This window comes from Elephas maximus, chromosome 3 (genome assembly GCF_024166365.1).
Source record: "Elephas maximus indicus isolate mEleMax1 chromosome 3, mEleMax1 primary haplotype, whole genome shotgun sequence".
In the NCBI taxonomy this organism is placed as follows: domain Eukaryota; kingdom Metazoa; phylum Chordata; class Mammalia; order Proboscidea; family Elephantidae; genus Elephas; species Elephas maximus.
In genome coordinates, this window is record NC_064821.1 from 149,991,624 (window position 1) to 150,006,985 (window position 15,362).

A 15,362-nucleotide genomic window follows, 5' to 3' on the forward strand; every position below is an offset into this window, starting at 1 on the left:
GAGAGCTATTTAATGGATGTGACACATAGTTTTTTCTTCTTTTACAGAAGCCCAGAAGTCTAAAGATATTTGTTCTGTAACTGTATGCGGAAAGGAGATCCCTAATATGCCTCCTGAAATGCAGCTTAAGGTAATCTGAAGTTTTCGTAAGCTTTCTAAATGTACATCTAGCTGAAGTCTTCTGTTTTGCTTTGTTTGGTTTTAATACTGATTTTTCTTGGCATTGTAGGTCCTACATTCAGCTCTCTTCACATTTGATTTGATTGAAAGTGTTCTGGCTCGAGTAGAAGAACTCATTGAAATAAAAACAAAGTCTGCCTCTGAAGAAAATACTGGGATAAAGTGAAGGTTCCACCTCCTAAATAAAAACTAGTAAAATATTGTATTTTCTGACTTATTTAATACCTTTATTAAAAATTTTTTCTCATTTTATCAATTTGCTTAATAATGCATAGACCAGTAGTAGTCTTTGGTTTTTAAAAAGTTATCTACATGGTGAATAATTCCCTTATATGTATTCTAAATACTACTTTAAAAAAACCCAATACAAACTAATAATTTGTATCATAATTCCATAAAATGTAGTTGAATTGCCTTTATTCATTCATGTATGTGAGTTTCTAACAATCCTGATAAACACTTTCTGCCAGACAGATGCCATGTTACATTTTAGAACTCCCTGTGTCAAACTGAGTATCACACCGTTTTGAGTTCAGGCAGCTGACTGCTTCCCTTAGCCTCCTTCCCTGTGTCAGGAGGAGTCTCAGGGAGCAGGGTCCCTTCACCATCTCTCCAGCAAAAGTTACAATGTGGAGGCATGTGCAAAAATTAACTTTAGAAATATATGCCGCTCTTGTGGAGAACCTTTTTTAAAAAATGATTTTTCCTTTAGTCTAAGGGGCTAATTATTAGCAAATTCTGTGTTTTTATTTCCTAGTAAATATTTGTCCACTCAATTTACTTTGTACCATTAAGAATCTACATCTGAATTTTACAATATTATGTACCAATTTTTTCTTAACATTATTAAAGGAATTATGTAACAAAACTCCTTAAAATAAAATCACTTCTAATTGTATACATTTTATTTCAAGTTAACATAAAAATGTTTTAAATTTATTTTTGTACATTATAATTTAACAGGTTTAATTATTTTAATATTTCTTCCAAAAGAGCATTTATAAATGATTCTCTTATTTGAGTCAAATTAATCACTGCTCAGTTTTATCTTCTGAAGTGTTTTCCAAACAGGACTTTGTTCAATGATATAAGCTTTAGCTGTTATCATTCTGTAGCAGATGCTATCTATGTATGGCTTGGAGGTGGTCTGGAAGAAGATACAAATATGCAGCATTATTAACAGAAATAAGGTATTTTTACAGTCACATCAAAAAATACCTTTCACTCATTCAACAAATCTCTGTTGATCACTTTCTATGTGCCAAATACTCTATGACATATTAGAGTTATAAAGAGGAGAATGCCTGACTCCTATCTTCAAGGAATTTCAAACATGCAAACTAAGAATTAGAATACCGTAAGAATTGCTTTAACAGAGATGTGTTCGAATATACGAACAAGTAATACCTAACTCTGCCTCGAGGGTCGGGGGGGTGTCTGGGCACATCCCACAGAGGACAAGCATGAAAACAAAGTGGACAACTGGTGAAGAGCATTCCATAAAATAGCATGTTTGCACTCTGACAGTTCATGACCACCCTCTGACCAGTATTCATACTTCAGAAATTTGAATTTTGAAGGAAGATGTAAGTAACCATCATGGTCAACACAATGTATACAGGACCAAATACTCTTTTGGCCTAGAATGAGTCATACTTAGTGGTATCTGATGAAGTTGAGAAGTTTGGAAAGAATTGCATGCTGAAATATCAACTTCTCCAAGGGAACAGAATCCCGTGTTTGTCAACCCTGCTCAAGAGGGTGTGCAATGTGAAGTCAAGAATCTTAAAAGTCTATGAATGTGCGTGCCATTTTCTTCAGGTGACTCACCTTAGCTATAGTGCACATAAGATTAATAGCATTTACTGTGTTGTGTACTGGAAGTATCCGTAAGTTACTACCCAGGAATCTGAAAAACAGTTCATAAGTTATGTAGATCATATAACTTTAACATCTGTTATCTTAAGTAGGTGGGAAAACATCTGTTATCTTAAGTACGTGGAAAAAAGACACAAACCTCTATTGTTTGTTACTTGTTTACTCCTTCATGCCCTGCCTTCTTCCACAGAGGATTTTTGGTGGCATTGTAGCCAGTACTTAATTGACTACGAAGTGTTCATTTTTGCCTAGGTCTTTCAGGAGAAGCCCATAAATCAGCATGAACTCTGAAACTTGTCACACTGATTCATCAAATAGCTGTTTGGCCTGTGCTTCATTAAGTAAGACAGGTTAACATTGTTAAGTTTATCTTCCAGCAAAATAAAACTTGCCTGCCTAAAATAATTAAGAACACATTTCAGAAAAATATGTCTGTGGTGATATTCTTCCATACCTCTGCTGAATCCTGAACATCAGTTTCCATTCCTCCGGCCCATGGAGGGCAGCAGTTAGAACCAAAAAACTGTTTTGGTGAATGTTTATAAACTTCTCAATTTTGGCTAGAAATATTTCTTCAGCTGACATAAGACATTCTTTAGCATCCATCAATAAAAATGCAACTCCTAGAGAAGGTGAATATAGTAATTGTGACAAATAACAAAATATCATTTTGTCATATAGATCAAATTTTGTTGTAAACTCAGCAAAATCAACAAAAATTCCTGTAACATAAAAGGTGTCTGGGCCGTTAACAACCACCCATAATAGGTAGTTGTTTAAGTTGATTCTGACTCATAGTGACCCTGCAAGACAGGGCAGAGCTGCCCCCAAGGGGTTTCCAAGGCTGTAAATCTTTACAAAAGCAGACTGCCACATTTTTCTTGAGTGCTTAGCCACTGTGCCACCAGGGCTCCTTAAAGGACCACCCGTAAGTAGTAATTACCATAACAAGATTCTTAGACAACACAATAGGTCATTCTTTGAAGTGCCCTATACCAAAAAAAAAAAATTGTAAATATATAAGGGGAAAATCTTTTTTTGTCAGTAACCATTCTTTTTTCGGACTAGGGTACTGTTCATAAGTTAAACATGAAGGTAATGCTTAACTTTAGTTAAAAGATGAATTTAAAAAGTTAATTTTCCATGTTACACTGATTTTTAAAAGATGGAAATCAAGAAAGGTAGTCTTAAGCAAGCCTTCAATTATTTCTTGTTGGAGAAACCTTCCTACCAGAACGTAAACTATTAGATAAATTTATACACTCTGAGATGATGTCTGGGATCTCTGAAACAGTATCAGGCCTGTAAGGATGGCTCGAAAGAGAAATCTGATCTAATTATTATAGCTCTTTTAAAGACTAGGGAAAATGTAATTTGGGGAAAGCAGCTATGTCATTATGTACTAGTTGAGTGAAACTGGGCAATTTATATAACCTCTCTGAAACTATGTTTCCTTTTCTGTAATATGAGAATACTTCTTTGTTAGGTTTGTTAGAAGAATTAAGTAGGATAATATATATAAAGTGGCCAAGGTATATAGTAGGTATTCACCAAAAATATTTTACTTCTCCCTGGTTGTTGTTGTTAGGTGCTATCCAGTCATTCCCAACTCTTAGCGACCCTGTGTGCAACAGAACAAAACGCTGCCTGGTCCTGCACCATCCTCACAATCGTCGTTACGCTTGAACCCGTTGCTATAGCCACTGTGTCAGTCCATCTAGTTGAGGGTCTTCCTCTTCTTTGCTGACCCTGTACTTTACCGAGCATGATGTCCTTCTCCAGGGACTGATCCTTCCTGACAGTACGTCCAAAGTATGTGAGACGTAGTCTTGCTATCCTTGCGTCTAAGAAGCGTTCTGACTTCTCTCTGGAGGGCTCTCTATTCTACCAGGAAGGATAAGTTAGAGGCTGAAACAGTTTCAGTCTGGAAGTCTATTTCTAAGAACTTTTAAAAGAACCTGTCTTCCAAAACCTCTGCTAGAGTAGATGGTGATTTGCAACCCTAATAAAATGCATTATCTCCACCTCTTTTATCACTTCTATCATTTCCCAAGCATAAGAGGAACTGCCTCTTCCCATCTCCCCAGTCTTCTCTTATCCTAATTCCTTTTCATCCTTTGCCCAGGACTCATAGTTGTAGTATTTTATGATTTCAAGAATTTTTCTTTTCCTATATAGTTTTTAGTATTTCTTTGTATTTTCAGCAAACTCTCTTGTACAAAAATCACAAACCATTTTCCTATACTGTTTTTTATACATGAACTTTGACCAATGTGATGTTAGCTTCTTCATTAATACAGGTAATATTTAAGTATTGATTGTGGGGCAAGTGGCTTTGTTTTAATTTCATCTTAGGTCCAAAACAAGTTTTCCCCCCTATCCTCTACCACATCCCACTGATTCTTCTTTAACAACTGTAATCTAAAAAGGAATGTTTTGTAATTGACAATATTCACTGCTTCCCAACAGTAACAAAGTTTAATACATTTACTTATCCCAAAGGACCTTAAGCTTATTAGTTACCAAGCTACAAATTTATTGGAATTTATACTCACATATTTTATAAGAAAACTAAACAAAAAATAGCAAATATACTGTACCAGAAAGAGAAAATATAATTGATCCATTTTCCACTGTCTCTGAATACCGGACCTTGTGGCTTTGATTTTCGAGGGCCGTTGCAACTTCAAAACTCTAAAAACATTTTCAGAAATACAAACTTAAAACATGCTTCCAATAATTTTTTATTAAAGTTAATTTTAAAAAAGTAAGTCTGGGGGATGGAAAATGATACTGGTGAAGAACGAGCTTTTTGGATCAAGTGGACACATGAAACTGTTGGCATCTCCTGTCTGTAAGGGGGATGAGAGGCCAGAGGGGGCCAGAAGCTACCCGAATGAACACGAGGAGAGAGAGTGTAGGGAAGAATTGTGCTGTCTCATTGGAGGGAGAGCAATTAAGAGTGTATGGCAAGGTGTATGTAAATTTTTGTATGAGACTGACCTGATTTGTAAACTTTCACTTAGAACACAATTAAAAAAAAAAAGGGAAAGATTAGTCCAAAGGACTAATGGGCCACATCTACCATGGCCTCTACCAGACTGAGTCCAGTACAACTAGATGGTGCCCGGCTACCACCACTGACTGCGCTGACAGGGATCACAATAGAGGGTCCTGGACAGAGCTGGAGAAAAAGTAGAACAAAATTCTAACCCCACACTTGCTGGCCTGACAGAGACTGGAGAAACCCTGAGAGTATGGCCCCCAGACACCCTTTCAGCTCAGTAATGAGGCCACTCCTGAGGTTGACCGTTCAGCCAAAGATTGAGCAGGCCCATGGAACCAAACAAGACTTAAGGGGTGCACCAGCCCTGGAGCGGGGACTGGAAGGTAGAACGGAATAAGAAAGCCGGTAATAGGGAACCCAGGGTTGAGAATGGGGAGTGCTGACATGTTGCGGGGTTGTTAACCAATGTCATACAACAATGTGTGTACTAACCGTTGGATGAGAAACTAATTTGTTCTGTAAACCATCTAAAGTTCAAAAAGATAAAAAAAAAAAAAGTTTGCCAGCTTCTGTTATATCACTTTAAAGATTTGATCATCAAAAGAGAGAGCAAAAATATTTAGTTCTACTGAAACACTATATATTTAGACGTGAGTTGTGTGCTACAGTTATTTATGTTATTTAGAGATAGAAATTAAGAACAATATTAACCAAACTACACGAACCAGAGCAAATGCAAACTTCTTTTTAAAAAACAACTTTGATTTGGAAATAAATTTGGTGATGGTTACACAAAAGTGTGAATGTAATTAATGCCGCAGAAATATACACTTAAAAATGATTAAAATGGCAAATTTTATATGTATTTTACTACAACAAAAAATGTACAGAAAAAAAACTTGGATTCTGAAATCCATTAATCTACTGGAAGGTGGGTGGAGGTGTGTTCATTAGATAGTTGGCAGAACCAATTCGACTGTTTCTATTAGTTACTTTAGTATACTTTTAAAACGTTTTAAGCCCTTAGTGAGTCAGAAAACATGTATAAAGACAGCAACAGAACTTTTGGTTTAAGTACTAACCATTTCAAAAATCACATTTCATATTCCATCCAAGCAATTAGGTCATATGACCCAAGATGCTGAAATCTAAGTGGTTAATATTTTTCCTAACTTACTAAAACTTAAGCCTGTTTGTCTCCAGGGTAGATAAAAATCCCTTAGGTAGGTTAATTTTATAATTTTGCCTCAGAACATGTATATTTTAAGCACTTAAGCTGGAATTTTGTATAAAATATACACTTCCTTTCCTTCCTAAAGACAGTATTTGCTCCACTCAGATCTTGACCTAGAGTTCAACTGTGGTTCTTCCCATGGGTTTTCTTCTAGTGTAAAACTATACATTGCTTCCAGCAATGGCAGAGTAAGTAATTTAGATCAACCTTCCTGCTGAAGACAACCAGAAAAAACTGAACTTTTTTTTAAAATCTACCTGACTGCATCAGAGAACTAGAAGAACAGTGAAAAATTACAAGGCCAGGATCTATACAGAAATTCAAAGAGAGGAGCCCAACGTTTAGGCCATTTTTCCCCTGAGGGCATCTGCCAATTCAGAAGGAGGCAGGTGAGAGGCTGAACAGAACTTTTGATAGAACAGCTCTCACAAGGATTGCAGCCCAACCTCAAACTAAGGGAGAATCCCTGAAACTGTATTAAGGTGATAGTGAATTAATAGTGCTCCCAAACACCTTGCACTCCCTAGAGCAACCCTTCTCAATCAGGGTTCCTCATCTGAAAAACAAGGAAAACGATTTAACTATTTTCTCAATTCTCCTATAGCTAGTACCATTCTAGATATAAATTAATTCATATAACAGATGCCTTAGGGCTAGGGTTAGTTACCATATTTAGCCAATAAGAATACAGAAAAGCCAGTTAAATTAGAATTTTAGATGAACAATTTTTTAGTGTAAGTATATCCTATACAATATTTGGGACATGTTTATTGCAAGGGAATACTTACACTAAAAAAGTTTTTCATTTTTTATCTGAAATTCAAATTTAACGGGGTATTCCGTATCTTATCTGGCAACCCTAGTTACGGCATTGTCGTTGTTAGGTGCCTGTTGTTGTTGTTAGGGGCCATCCAGGGGGTTCTGACTCACAGTGACCCTATGTACAACAGAACGAAGCGCTACCTGGTCCAGCACCATCCTCACAATTGTTATACTTGAGCCCATGGTTGTAGCCACTGTGTCAATCCATCTCGTTGAGGGTCTTCCTCTTTTTCACTGATCCTCTACCAAGCATGATGTCCTTCTCCAAGGACTCATCCCTCCTGGTAACATGCTCTAAGTATGTGAGACATAGTCTCGCCATCCTTGCTTCTAAGGAGCATTCTGGCTCTATTTCCTTCAAGATAGATTTGTTCATTCTTTTGGTAGTTGATGGTGTATTCAGTATTCTTCACCAGCACCATAATTCAAAGGCATCAATTCTTCTCCTGTCTTTCTTATTCATTGTCCAGCTTTTGCATGCATATGAGGTGACTGAAAATACCATGGCTTGGGTCAGGTGCACCTTAGTCTTCAAGGTGACATCTTTGCTTTTTAATCCTTTTAAGAGATCTTTTGCAGCAGATCTGCACAATGCAATGCGTTATTTGATTTCCTGATTGCTGCTTCCATGGGTGTTGATTGTGCGTCCAAGTAAAATAAAATCCTTGACAACTTCAATGTTTTTTCCGTTTATCATGATGTTGCTTATTGGTCCATTTGTGAGGATTTTTGTTTTATGTTGAGGTGTAATCCATACTGAAGGCTGTAGTCTTTGATTTTCATCAAAGTTAAGGCATTAGGAGTTTAATTCCTTGCAGAATGAGGGCTTCTCTAGAGGGAGATAACATCATTCTAGGCCTCGAGTTATCTCTACAAACAATTCAAATACAAATTCCAACACACAATAAAAAATAATCAGACATACAAAGAGGCAAGATTACATGAGAAAGAACTATCAGAAACAGCAAACAATAGAAACACACCCACAGGGGATCACACAGTGGAGTTATCAGATATACTCCTTAAACTTGCTATGCTTACTGTGTTCAAGGACATAAAAGACAAGGTTAAGAATTCTGCAAAAAAACAGAAACTATATAAAAGGATGTAGCAGGTTTAAAGGAAACCCTGGTGCTACAGCTGTTAAGAGCTATGGCTGCTAACCAAAAGGTCGGCAGTTTGAGTCCACCAGGCACTCCTTGGAAACCCTACGGGGCAGTTCTACTCTGTCCTCTAGGGTCACTATGAGTCAGAATCGACTGGACGGCAGTGGGCAGTAGGTAACTTTGCATTTGACATTCAGGGCTCATAGCTTGTCATATATATAATCATTTTACTTGTTTTTTTGGGGGGGTCTTCGTCATAGGAGGGGTCGCCAGAAGTGTCTGACTACTCTGCTGTCTTGGCCCTGCCCCCCATTATTTTCTTGTAACTACATGCCTCTCTATTGAGAGTAAATGATGTTGCTTAATTATATGGCATATAATAAGCACTCAGTGAATATTTAAGTGGAATAGGGAACTTAGGTACAAAAAAACCCCAAAAACCTACTGTTGTTAAGTCGATTCTGACTCATAGTGACCTCATAGGGTTTCCAAAGCTGTAAGACTATCACATCTTTCTCCCTTGGAGCTGCTGGTGGTTTTAAACTGCTGACTTTTTGGTTAGCAATTGAGCGCTTTAACTACTGAACTACCGGGACCCCTTTACTTAGCTCCAGGTTCATTATTTCAGTAAAGTTTATTTCTCTGTTCTATTTAGAATTCTTAGGGTTTAGAATTATGTAGAAAGTTACTTACATAGGTATGTTAATTTTTCTATAAGGTATGTTATAAAAACCCAAAACCAAACCCACTGCCGCTGGGTTGATTCCGACTCATAGCAACCCTATAGGATAGAGTAGAACTGCCCCATAGAGTTTCCAAGGGGTGCCTGGTGGATTTGAACTGCTGACCTCTTGGTTAGCAGGCATAGCATATTATAGGCTTCCTGAAATAAAATCTATGAAAAAAAAGAGAGTTAAAGTAAAATATCATTCCTTTTTTCAAATGAAGACTATTTACTTATATAGCAAATAGTTGACTTTTAGGTAGCAGATTTAAAAGTCAGGAAAGCTTCATAAAATTTGAGTCAAATCTCTAAAAAGGAAAGCAGTTTATTACTTAGACCAATGGAGGAAGACAAATGTGAGAAGAGCAAGGACAAAGAATAAGAGGCAAAGGCATCCAGACCTAAAGGTACGACGCCCGTGTGGTGAGTATGCAAAGTGTACAGGAGTCAGTTAATTTGGACATGCGGTTAGGAATAACTGCTGGCAGATTGTCAGAACCCAAGTATGCCATGCTAATGAATGTGAATCATACACAAACCCTCTGCTGTCAAGTTGATTCTGACTCACAGTGACCCAGAGTAGAACTGCCCCACATACGGTTTCCAAGGAGCAGCTGGTAGATTCGAACTTCTGACCTTTTGGTTAACAGTCGTAGCACTTAACCACTGTGCCACCAGAGCACCAAAGATAAAATTAGGAAGTATTTAATTGAGAAAAAACAGTTAAGTTCAAGAGTTGATTCTTCAAAATAACCAAGAAGCTAACACTAGATTTTCCAAAGTATGTTTCATGGAATATTAGTCACGTGAGATAGTAAAAGATGTTCCTTATTCGAATAAGATTGGGAAACACTGAATACTATTGTTTCCTTTGGGGGATTTATAATGCATTTGAGTATATTAAAGGCTCTGAAGAGCAGTGTAGCAAAGAAAATTTATCTTTGTTTATGCCAGCATTCCAAATCAATACATTACTCCTTTCTGCATATATGTTATTAATACTTTGTAAAGCTAGTATTCTGTCAAACAAATCTACTCATAAGAAATATAAAAACAGAAATGAGAAAGGTCATTTAATAACTGATACAGAGATTATTAGAAAATTTTAAAAGTGCCAACGTGAAATATTTGACCACAGAAGTGGCGATTTCATAAAGTATATTAAGTCTGACAACCTTTATGAAATGGATAAGGAGCCCTGGTGGTGCAGTGTTTAGGCACTCAGCTGCTAACCGAAAAGTCAGCAGTTCCAACCCACCAGCTACTCCACTGGAAAAGATGTAACAGTCTGCTTCTGTGAAGGTTACAACCTTGGAAACCCAATGGGATAATCCTACTCTGTCCTATAGGGTCCCTATGAATCAGAATCAACTCAATGGCAACAGGCTTTTATGAAATGGATAAATTATTTTAAAATATAATTTAATAAAATAGACTCACAACAAAGCACAAAATCTCATAGAGCAAACACCATAGTAGCAACTATTTTTCTACATTTTTAAAAGATTACCAGGGTCAGGCAATTAAACAGGACAATTCCTTTGCAGTTTAAAGTATAAATAATTTCCATACTAAATAAACTGTACATAGGAATAGGAGGAATGAAAAAGAAAACCTCCCTACTCTCAATAAAAATAGCACAAAAAGAGAAAGGCACAGACCATACTTTATTAAATAATGCAAAAATACTAGCAAACCAAATTGTAAGAGAATATGAAAGAAAAATCTAAAATGATGAACTAATTTAATGAAGAAATGCAATGATTAGTCATTTAGGTTCTTCTCAACAGATTTTTAAAAGTACATTTGAAAAGCAGTACACTCATTCTGATTAAGTGAAAAAACTTGATAAATCAAGTTTCTTGTTGTTAGTTGTTGTTAGGTGCCCTTGAGTCGGTTCCAACTCACAGTGACCCTAAGTACAACAAAATGAAACACTACACCGTCCTACGCCATGCTCACAGTCGTTGTTGTTTGGACCCATCGTTGCAGCCACTATGTCAATCCATCTTGTTGAGGGTCTTCCTCTCTTTTGCTGACCCTCTACTATACACCAAGCATGATGTCCTTTTTCAGGGACTAGTCCTACCTGATAACATGAAATTAAGCTTAGATGAATGTTGTTGTTGTTCTTAGGTGCCATCCAGTCGGTTCCAACACATAGCGACCCTGTGTACAACAGAATGAAATGCTGCCCATCCTACGCTATCCGCACAATCCTTATGCTTGAGCCCATAGTTGCAGCCACTGTGTTAATCTATCTCGTTGAGAGTCTTCCTCTTTTTCACTGACCTTCTGCTCTACTAAGCATGATGTCCCTCTCCAGGGAATGATCCCTCCTGATAACATGTCCAAAGTATGTGAGACAAAGTCTCGCCACCTTGCTTCTAAGGAGCACTCTGGATGTACTCCTCCCAAGACAGATTTGTTTGTTCTTTTGGCAGTCGATGGTACATTCACTATTCTTCGCCATCGCCATTTTTAACTATATAATAAAAGCAACTGTCTTACTTCCACAAGATAGAATGAAAAAAATTAATGAATGAAAATTCGCAGATTATGCACAATTATCAAAGTTAAAAGCAAAAAGAACTGAAAAAACTGTAATCAATATTGCAACATAAATGTATATTACCTTTAATATTTTTAAAGAATAAAAACTAATGCCAGCAGAAAAACAGAAAGACACAGATAAGAAAAGGAATACAAGCATGAAAAAACGTTTAATCTCCCTAAGTAAGCAAATCAAACCAGCAAATACTTCGATAAAATGATAATACTTGGAATTGTCAAGTGTGAGAAGTGGACCCTCCTAAATACTAGTGATGGGAGTTTAAATAATAACTTTCTGAAAGGTAATACAAATCGAAAGTCTTAAAATTTACATGCCTCTTTCTTTGACCGAACTATCCTATTTCTAAGAATTTTTCTAAAGTAACAGAGATGCACAATAAGATTTATGTGTAGGAATGTTAAAAGGAGCAACATTTAAAAATAAATATGAGGCAGGGCCAAGATGGTGGAGTAGTCAAGACACTTTTGGTGACCCCTCTTACAACAAAGACTTAAAAACAAAAGTGAAATGATTATATATGACAACCTCGCAGCCCTGAACATCAAAGGCAAAGTTAAGAAATCAAACGAAGTGGCAGGGAGAGGGAGAAATGATTCAGAAGCAGTGAGGAGTTGCTGGACCTGACTTGGCAGGAATCGGAGCCCCTCAGAAACGATCCCCTAGCAAGACCACGGTGGGGCTGGCAGCATTTGGGACACAAGTTCCTCAGGGAGAGACAGCAACCTGCATAGTCTACTCACGCCTCCAGAATCTGAAAACAGCACTCTCAGCAAAAGCTAAGTAAAAAAAAAAGTACTTGTATCTAATTTACCACACCCCCAGCCCCCAAGCCGTTTTCAGTGGCTGTGCATCTCCCTAGGCCTGAGATAGGTCCTGCTGCATGCCCTAAGACATTCTCCTGGCCTTGGAGAAGGAATAAATTAACAATTGGGGTAAAAGATAATCTGCCAACTCCCCTAAGCCGGGAACTCAGGGCAGAAGTGGCTCCTCTCCAGGCACAAACCGTCCGGAGCCTCTGAATACCCTTCACCCCTGCATGGACCTGTGTGGGTCATTTCAGGAGATTAGGCCATGGCTGGGAGATTCCAACAGCGTATGTGCTGGAGGTCTGACTTCAACTCTTTCGGCTGTGCGGTGGAAAGGTGGGGGGTTTTTGATATTTGACATGTCAAACAGGATATATTAAACAGGGTCCTCACCTACCCACATCAGAGGCCTGAGGACTGGTGGCCCCAACCACATCACCAAGCCACCCACAACAGGGGTCCAGGGATAAGTGGTGCCTCCCAGTCCTTACAACCAAAAGCACTGGGTGCCCATGGTCCGGCTGCAGAGCCCACCCACCTGTGCACTCTAGGGAACAGGGACATGCTTTCCTCACAGACACTCAGGGGATGGTTGTCAGACCCGTCTTGCTCAGAGCATGATCCCCTGCTGCAACCAGATACCTGTGCCTACCCCTGCCCCTCTAAGACTGTAGGACAGAGCCTGCACCACACACTTAGTGACCGACTTCCTGGACACCTGAGCTGAATCCATACAAGAAAAATGAATGGACTCCTAGGCTCATATACCTAGTAACAGCTCTAGCCATCTGCTGACAGGACGTTAGACCTTCAAAGGCACAAATAATCAAGCTAGCTCACTTGAGTAGCCTATTTGAGCATATCAAAACAAGACAAAGCAAGAAGCTAGGATACAGTAAGCAAACATAAAACTAATACAATAACATAGATGGATCGCTGACAACAGTCAATATCAAATCACATAAAGAAGTAGACCATGATCGCTTTAACAAGATGTCTTCCTGGAATTACCAGAGGTAGGATACAAAAGATTAATATACAGAATTGTTCAAGAGATCAGGGAGGAGACCAGGCAAAATGCAGAACAAGACAAGGAGCACAAAGATAAAACAGTAGAGGAAATTAAGAAAGTTACTCAAGAACATAATGAAAAATTTAACAGACTGCAAGAACCCACAGAGAGATAGCAATCAGAAACTCAGAAGATTAACAATAAAATTTCAGAATTAGACAACTTTAATAAAAAGTCAGAGGAGCAGAATTAGGAAATGGAAGTTAAGAGATTAGTGAGTTTGAACAAAAACACTTGGCACCAACATATTCAAAGAAAAATCAGATAATAGAATTTAAAAAAATGAAGAAACTCTAAGAAATTCTCAACAAGGTGGACTGACACAGTAGCTCCAACAGTGAGCTCAAGCATAACAAAGACTGTAAATATGGCACAGGACCAGCCAGTGTTTCGTTCTGTTGTGTACAGGGTCACTATGAGTTGGAACCAACTCTACGGCACCTAACAACAACAAGAATCATGTGGGACTCTATCAAGAGAAATAACCTACAAGTGACTAGAGTACCAGAACACAGAGGGAGAACAGAAAAAAACAGAGAAAACTGTTGAAGATTTGTTGGCAGAAAACTTCCCTGATACCATGAAAAATGAGAAGATATCTATCCAAGAAGCTCATCAAACCCCACATAAGGTACGTCCCAATAGAAAGTCACCAAGACATATTACAATCAAACGTGCCAAAACCAAAGATAAAGAGAGAATTTTAAGAGGGGCTAGGAATAAACGAAAAGTCACCTACAAAGCAGAGTCAATAAGAATAAGCTTGGACTACTTGGCAGAAACCATGCAGGTAAGAAGGCAATGGGATGACATATATAAAGCACTGAAGGAAAAAAACTACCAGTCAAGAATCATATCCAGCAAAACTGTCTCTCAAATACGATGGTGAAATTAGGACATTTCTAGATAAAAAGAAGTTTAGGGTATTAGCAAAAACCAAACCAAAACTACGAGAAATACTAAAGGGAGCTCTCTGGTTAGAAAATCAATAATATCAGATATCAACCCAAGACTAAGACACAGGACAGAGCAATCAGATATCAACCCAGATAGGGAAATGAAAACATAAATCAAGAAAAAAAACTCTCAAAACAGGGAAACAGTGATGTCATTATGTAAAACATTAAATCAATAAAGAGGGACTAAAAAATGTATTCATAGATCTTTCATATGGAGAGATGTCAAGGCGATATAAAGAATAGAAAAACAATTGACTTAACAAGACCAAAAGCTGGTTCTCTGAAAAAATTAACAAAATTGGTAAACCACTGGACAAACTGACAAAAGAAAACAGGAGAGGAAGCAAATAATCTGAATAAGAAATGAGACAGGTGATATTACAACGGACCCAACTGAAATTAAAAGAATCATGTCAGATTACTACAAAAAATTGTACTCTAACAAATTTGAAAACCTAGAAGAAATGAACCAATTTCTAGAAACATACTACCTACCTCAACTAACACAAACAGAGGTAGAACAATTAAATAAACCCATTACAAAAGAAGAGATTGAAAAGGTAATTTAAAAACTTCCAACAAAAAAAAGCCCTGACCCTGACAACCTCACTGGAGAATTCTACCAAAATTTCAGAGAAAAATTAACACCACTACTATTAAAGGTACTTCAGGGCATAGAAAAGAATGGAATACACCCAAACTCATTCTATGAAGTCAGTATATCCCTGATACCAAAACCAGGTAAAGACACCACGAAAAAAAGAAAATTACAGACCTATATTCCTCATGAACTTAGACGCAAAAATTCTCAACAAAATTCTAGCCAATAGAATTCAACAACATACCAAAAAAAATAATTCACCATGACCAAGTGGGATTCATGCCAGGTATGCAGGGATGGTTCAACATTAGAAAAACAATTAATGTAACCCATCATATAAATAAAAAAGACAAGAACCACATGATCTTATCAATTGATGCAGAAAAGGCATTGGGCAA

At 37.6% G+C, this 15,362-nt stretch overlaps 2 protein-coding genes across 5 annotated transcripts in view; one reads left to right on the plus strand and one right to left on the minus strand.

Moving 5' to 3' along the window:
- The window catches only part of GLMN (glomulin, FKBP associated protein), a 43,081-nt gene extending 42,079 nt beyond the window's left edge, over positions 1-1,002 (plus strand). For all 4 annotated transcript variants that reach the window (XM_049879816.1, XM_049879817.1, XM_049879818.1 and 1 more), the window contains 2 exons: positions 48-130; positions 230-1,002. In XM_049879816.1, coding sequence (XP_049735773.1) covers positions 48-130; positions 230-346 — 200 coding nt within the window. In that variant the 3' untranslated portion in view covers positions 347-1,002. The remainder of the gene's footprint in view (positions 1-47; positions 131-229) is intronic.
- Positions 1,003-1,207: 205 nt separating this feature from the next.
- Positions 1,208-9,040, minus strand: C3H1orf146 (chromosome 3 C1orf146 homolog). The gene is made up of 5 exons (XM_049879822.1): positions 7,263-9,040; positions 4,659-4,752; positions 2,513-2,681; positions 2,011-2,089; positions 1,208-1,327 (listed from the first exon to the last, which is right to left on the minus strand). Exons 1-5 carry the CDS (start codon positions 7,302-7,304, stop codon positions 1,208-1,210), a joined length of 504 nt encoding a protein of 167 aa, XP_049735779.1. The 5' UTR covers positions 7,305-9,040.
- Between the last annotated feature and the right edge of the window lie 6,322 nt (positions 9,041-15,362).

Excerpts from the sequence above, each read along its gene's own strand:
- C3H1orf146 (XM_049879822.1), bottom strand. The coding sequence starts at position 7,304 with ATGGGCTCAAGTATAACAATTGTGAGGATGGTGCTGGACCAG. Across the intron at positions 2,682-4,658 it reads AATTATATTTTCTCTTTCTG|GAGTTGCATTTTTATTGATG; the intron begins GTACAGTATATT and ends CACCTTCTCTAG. Across the intron at positions 2,090-2,512 it reads ATGTTCAGGATTCAGCAGAG|ATTCCTGGGTAGTAACTTAC; the intron begins GTATGGAAGAAT and ends ACTGTTTTTCAG.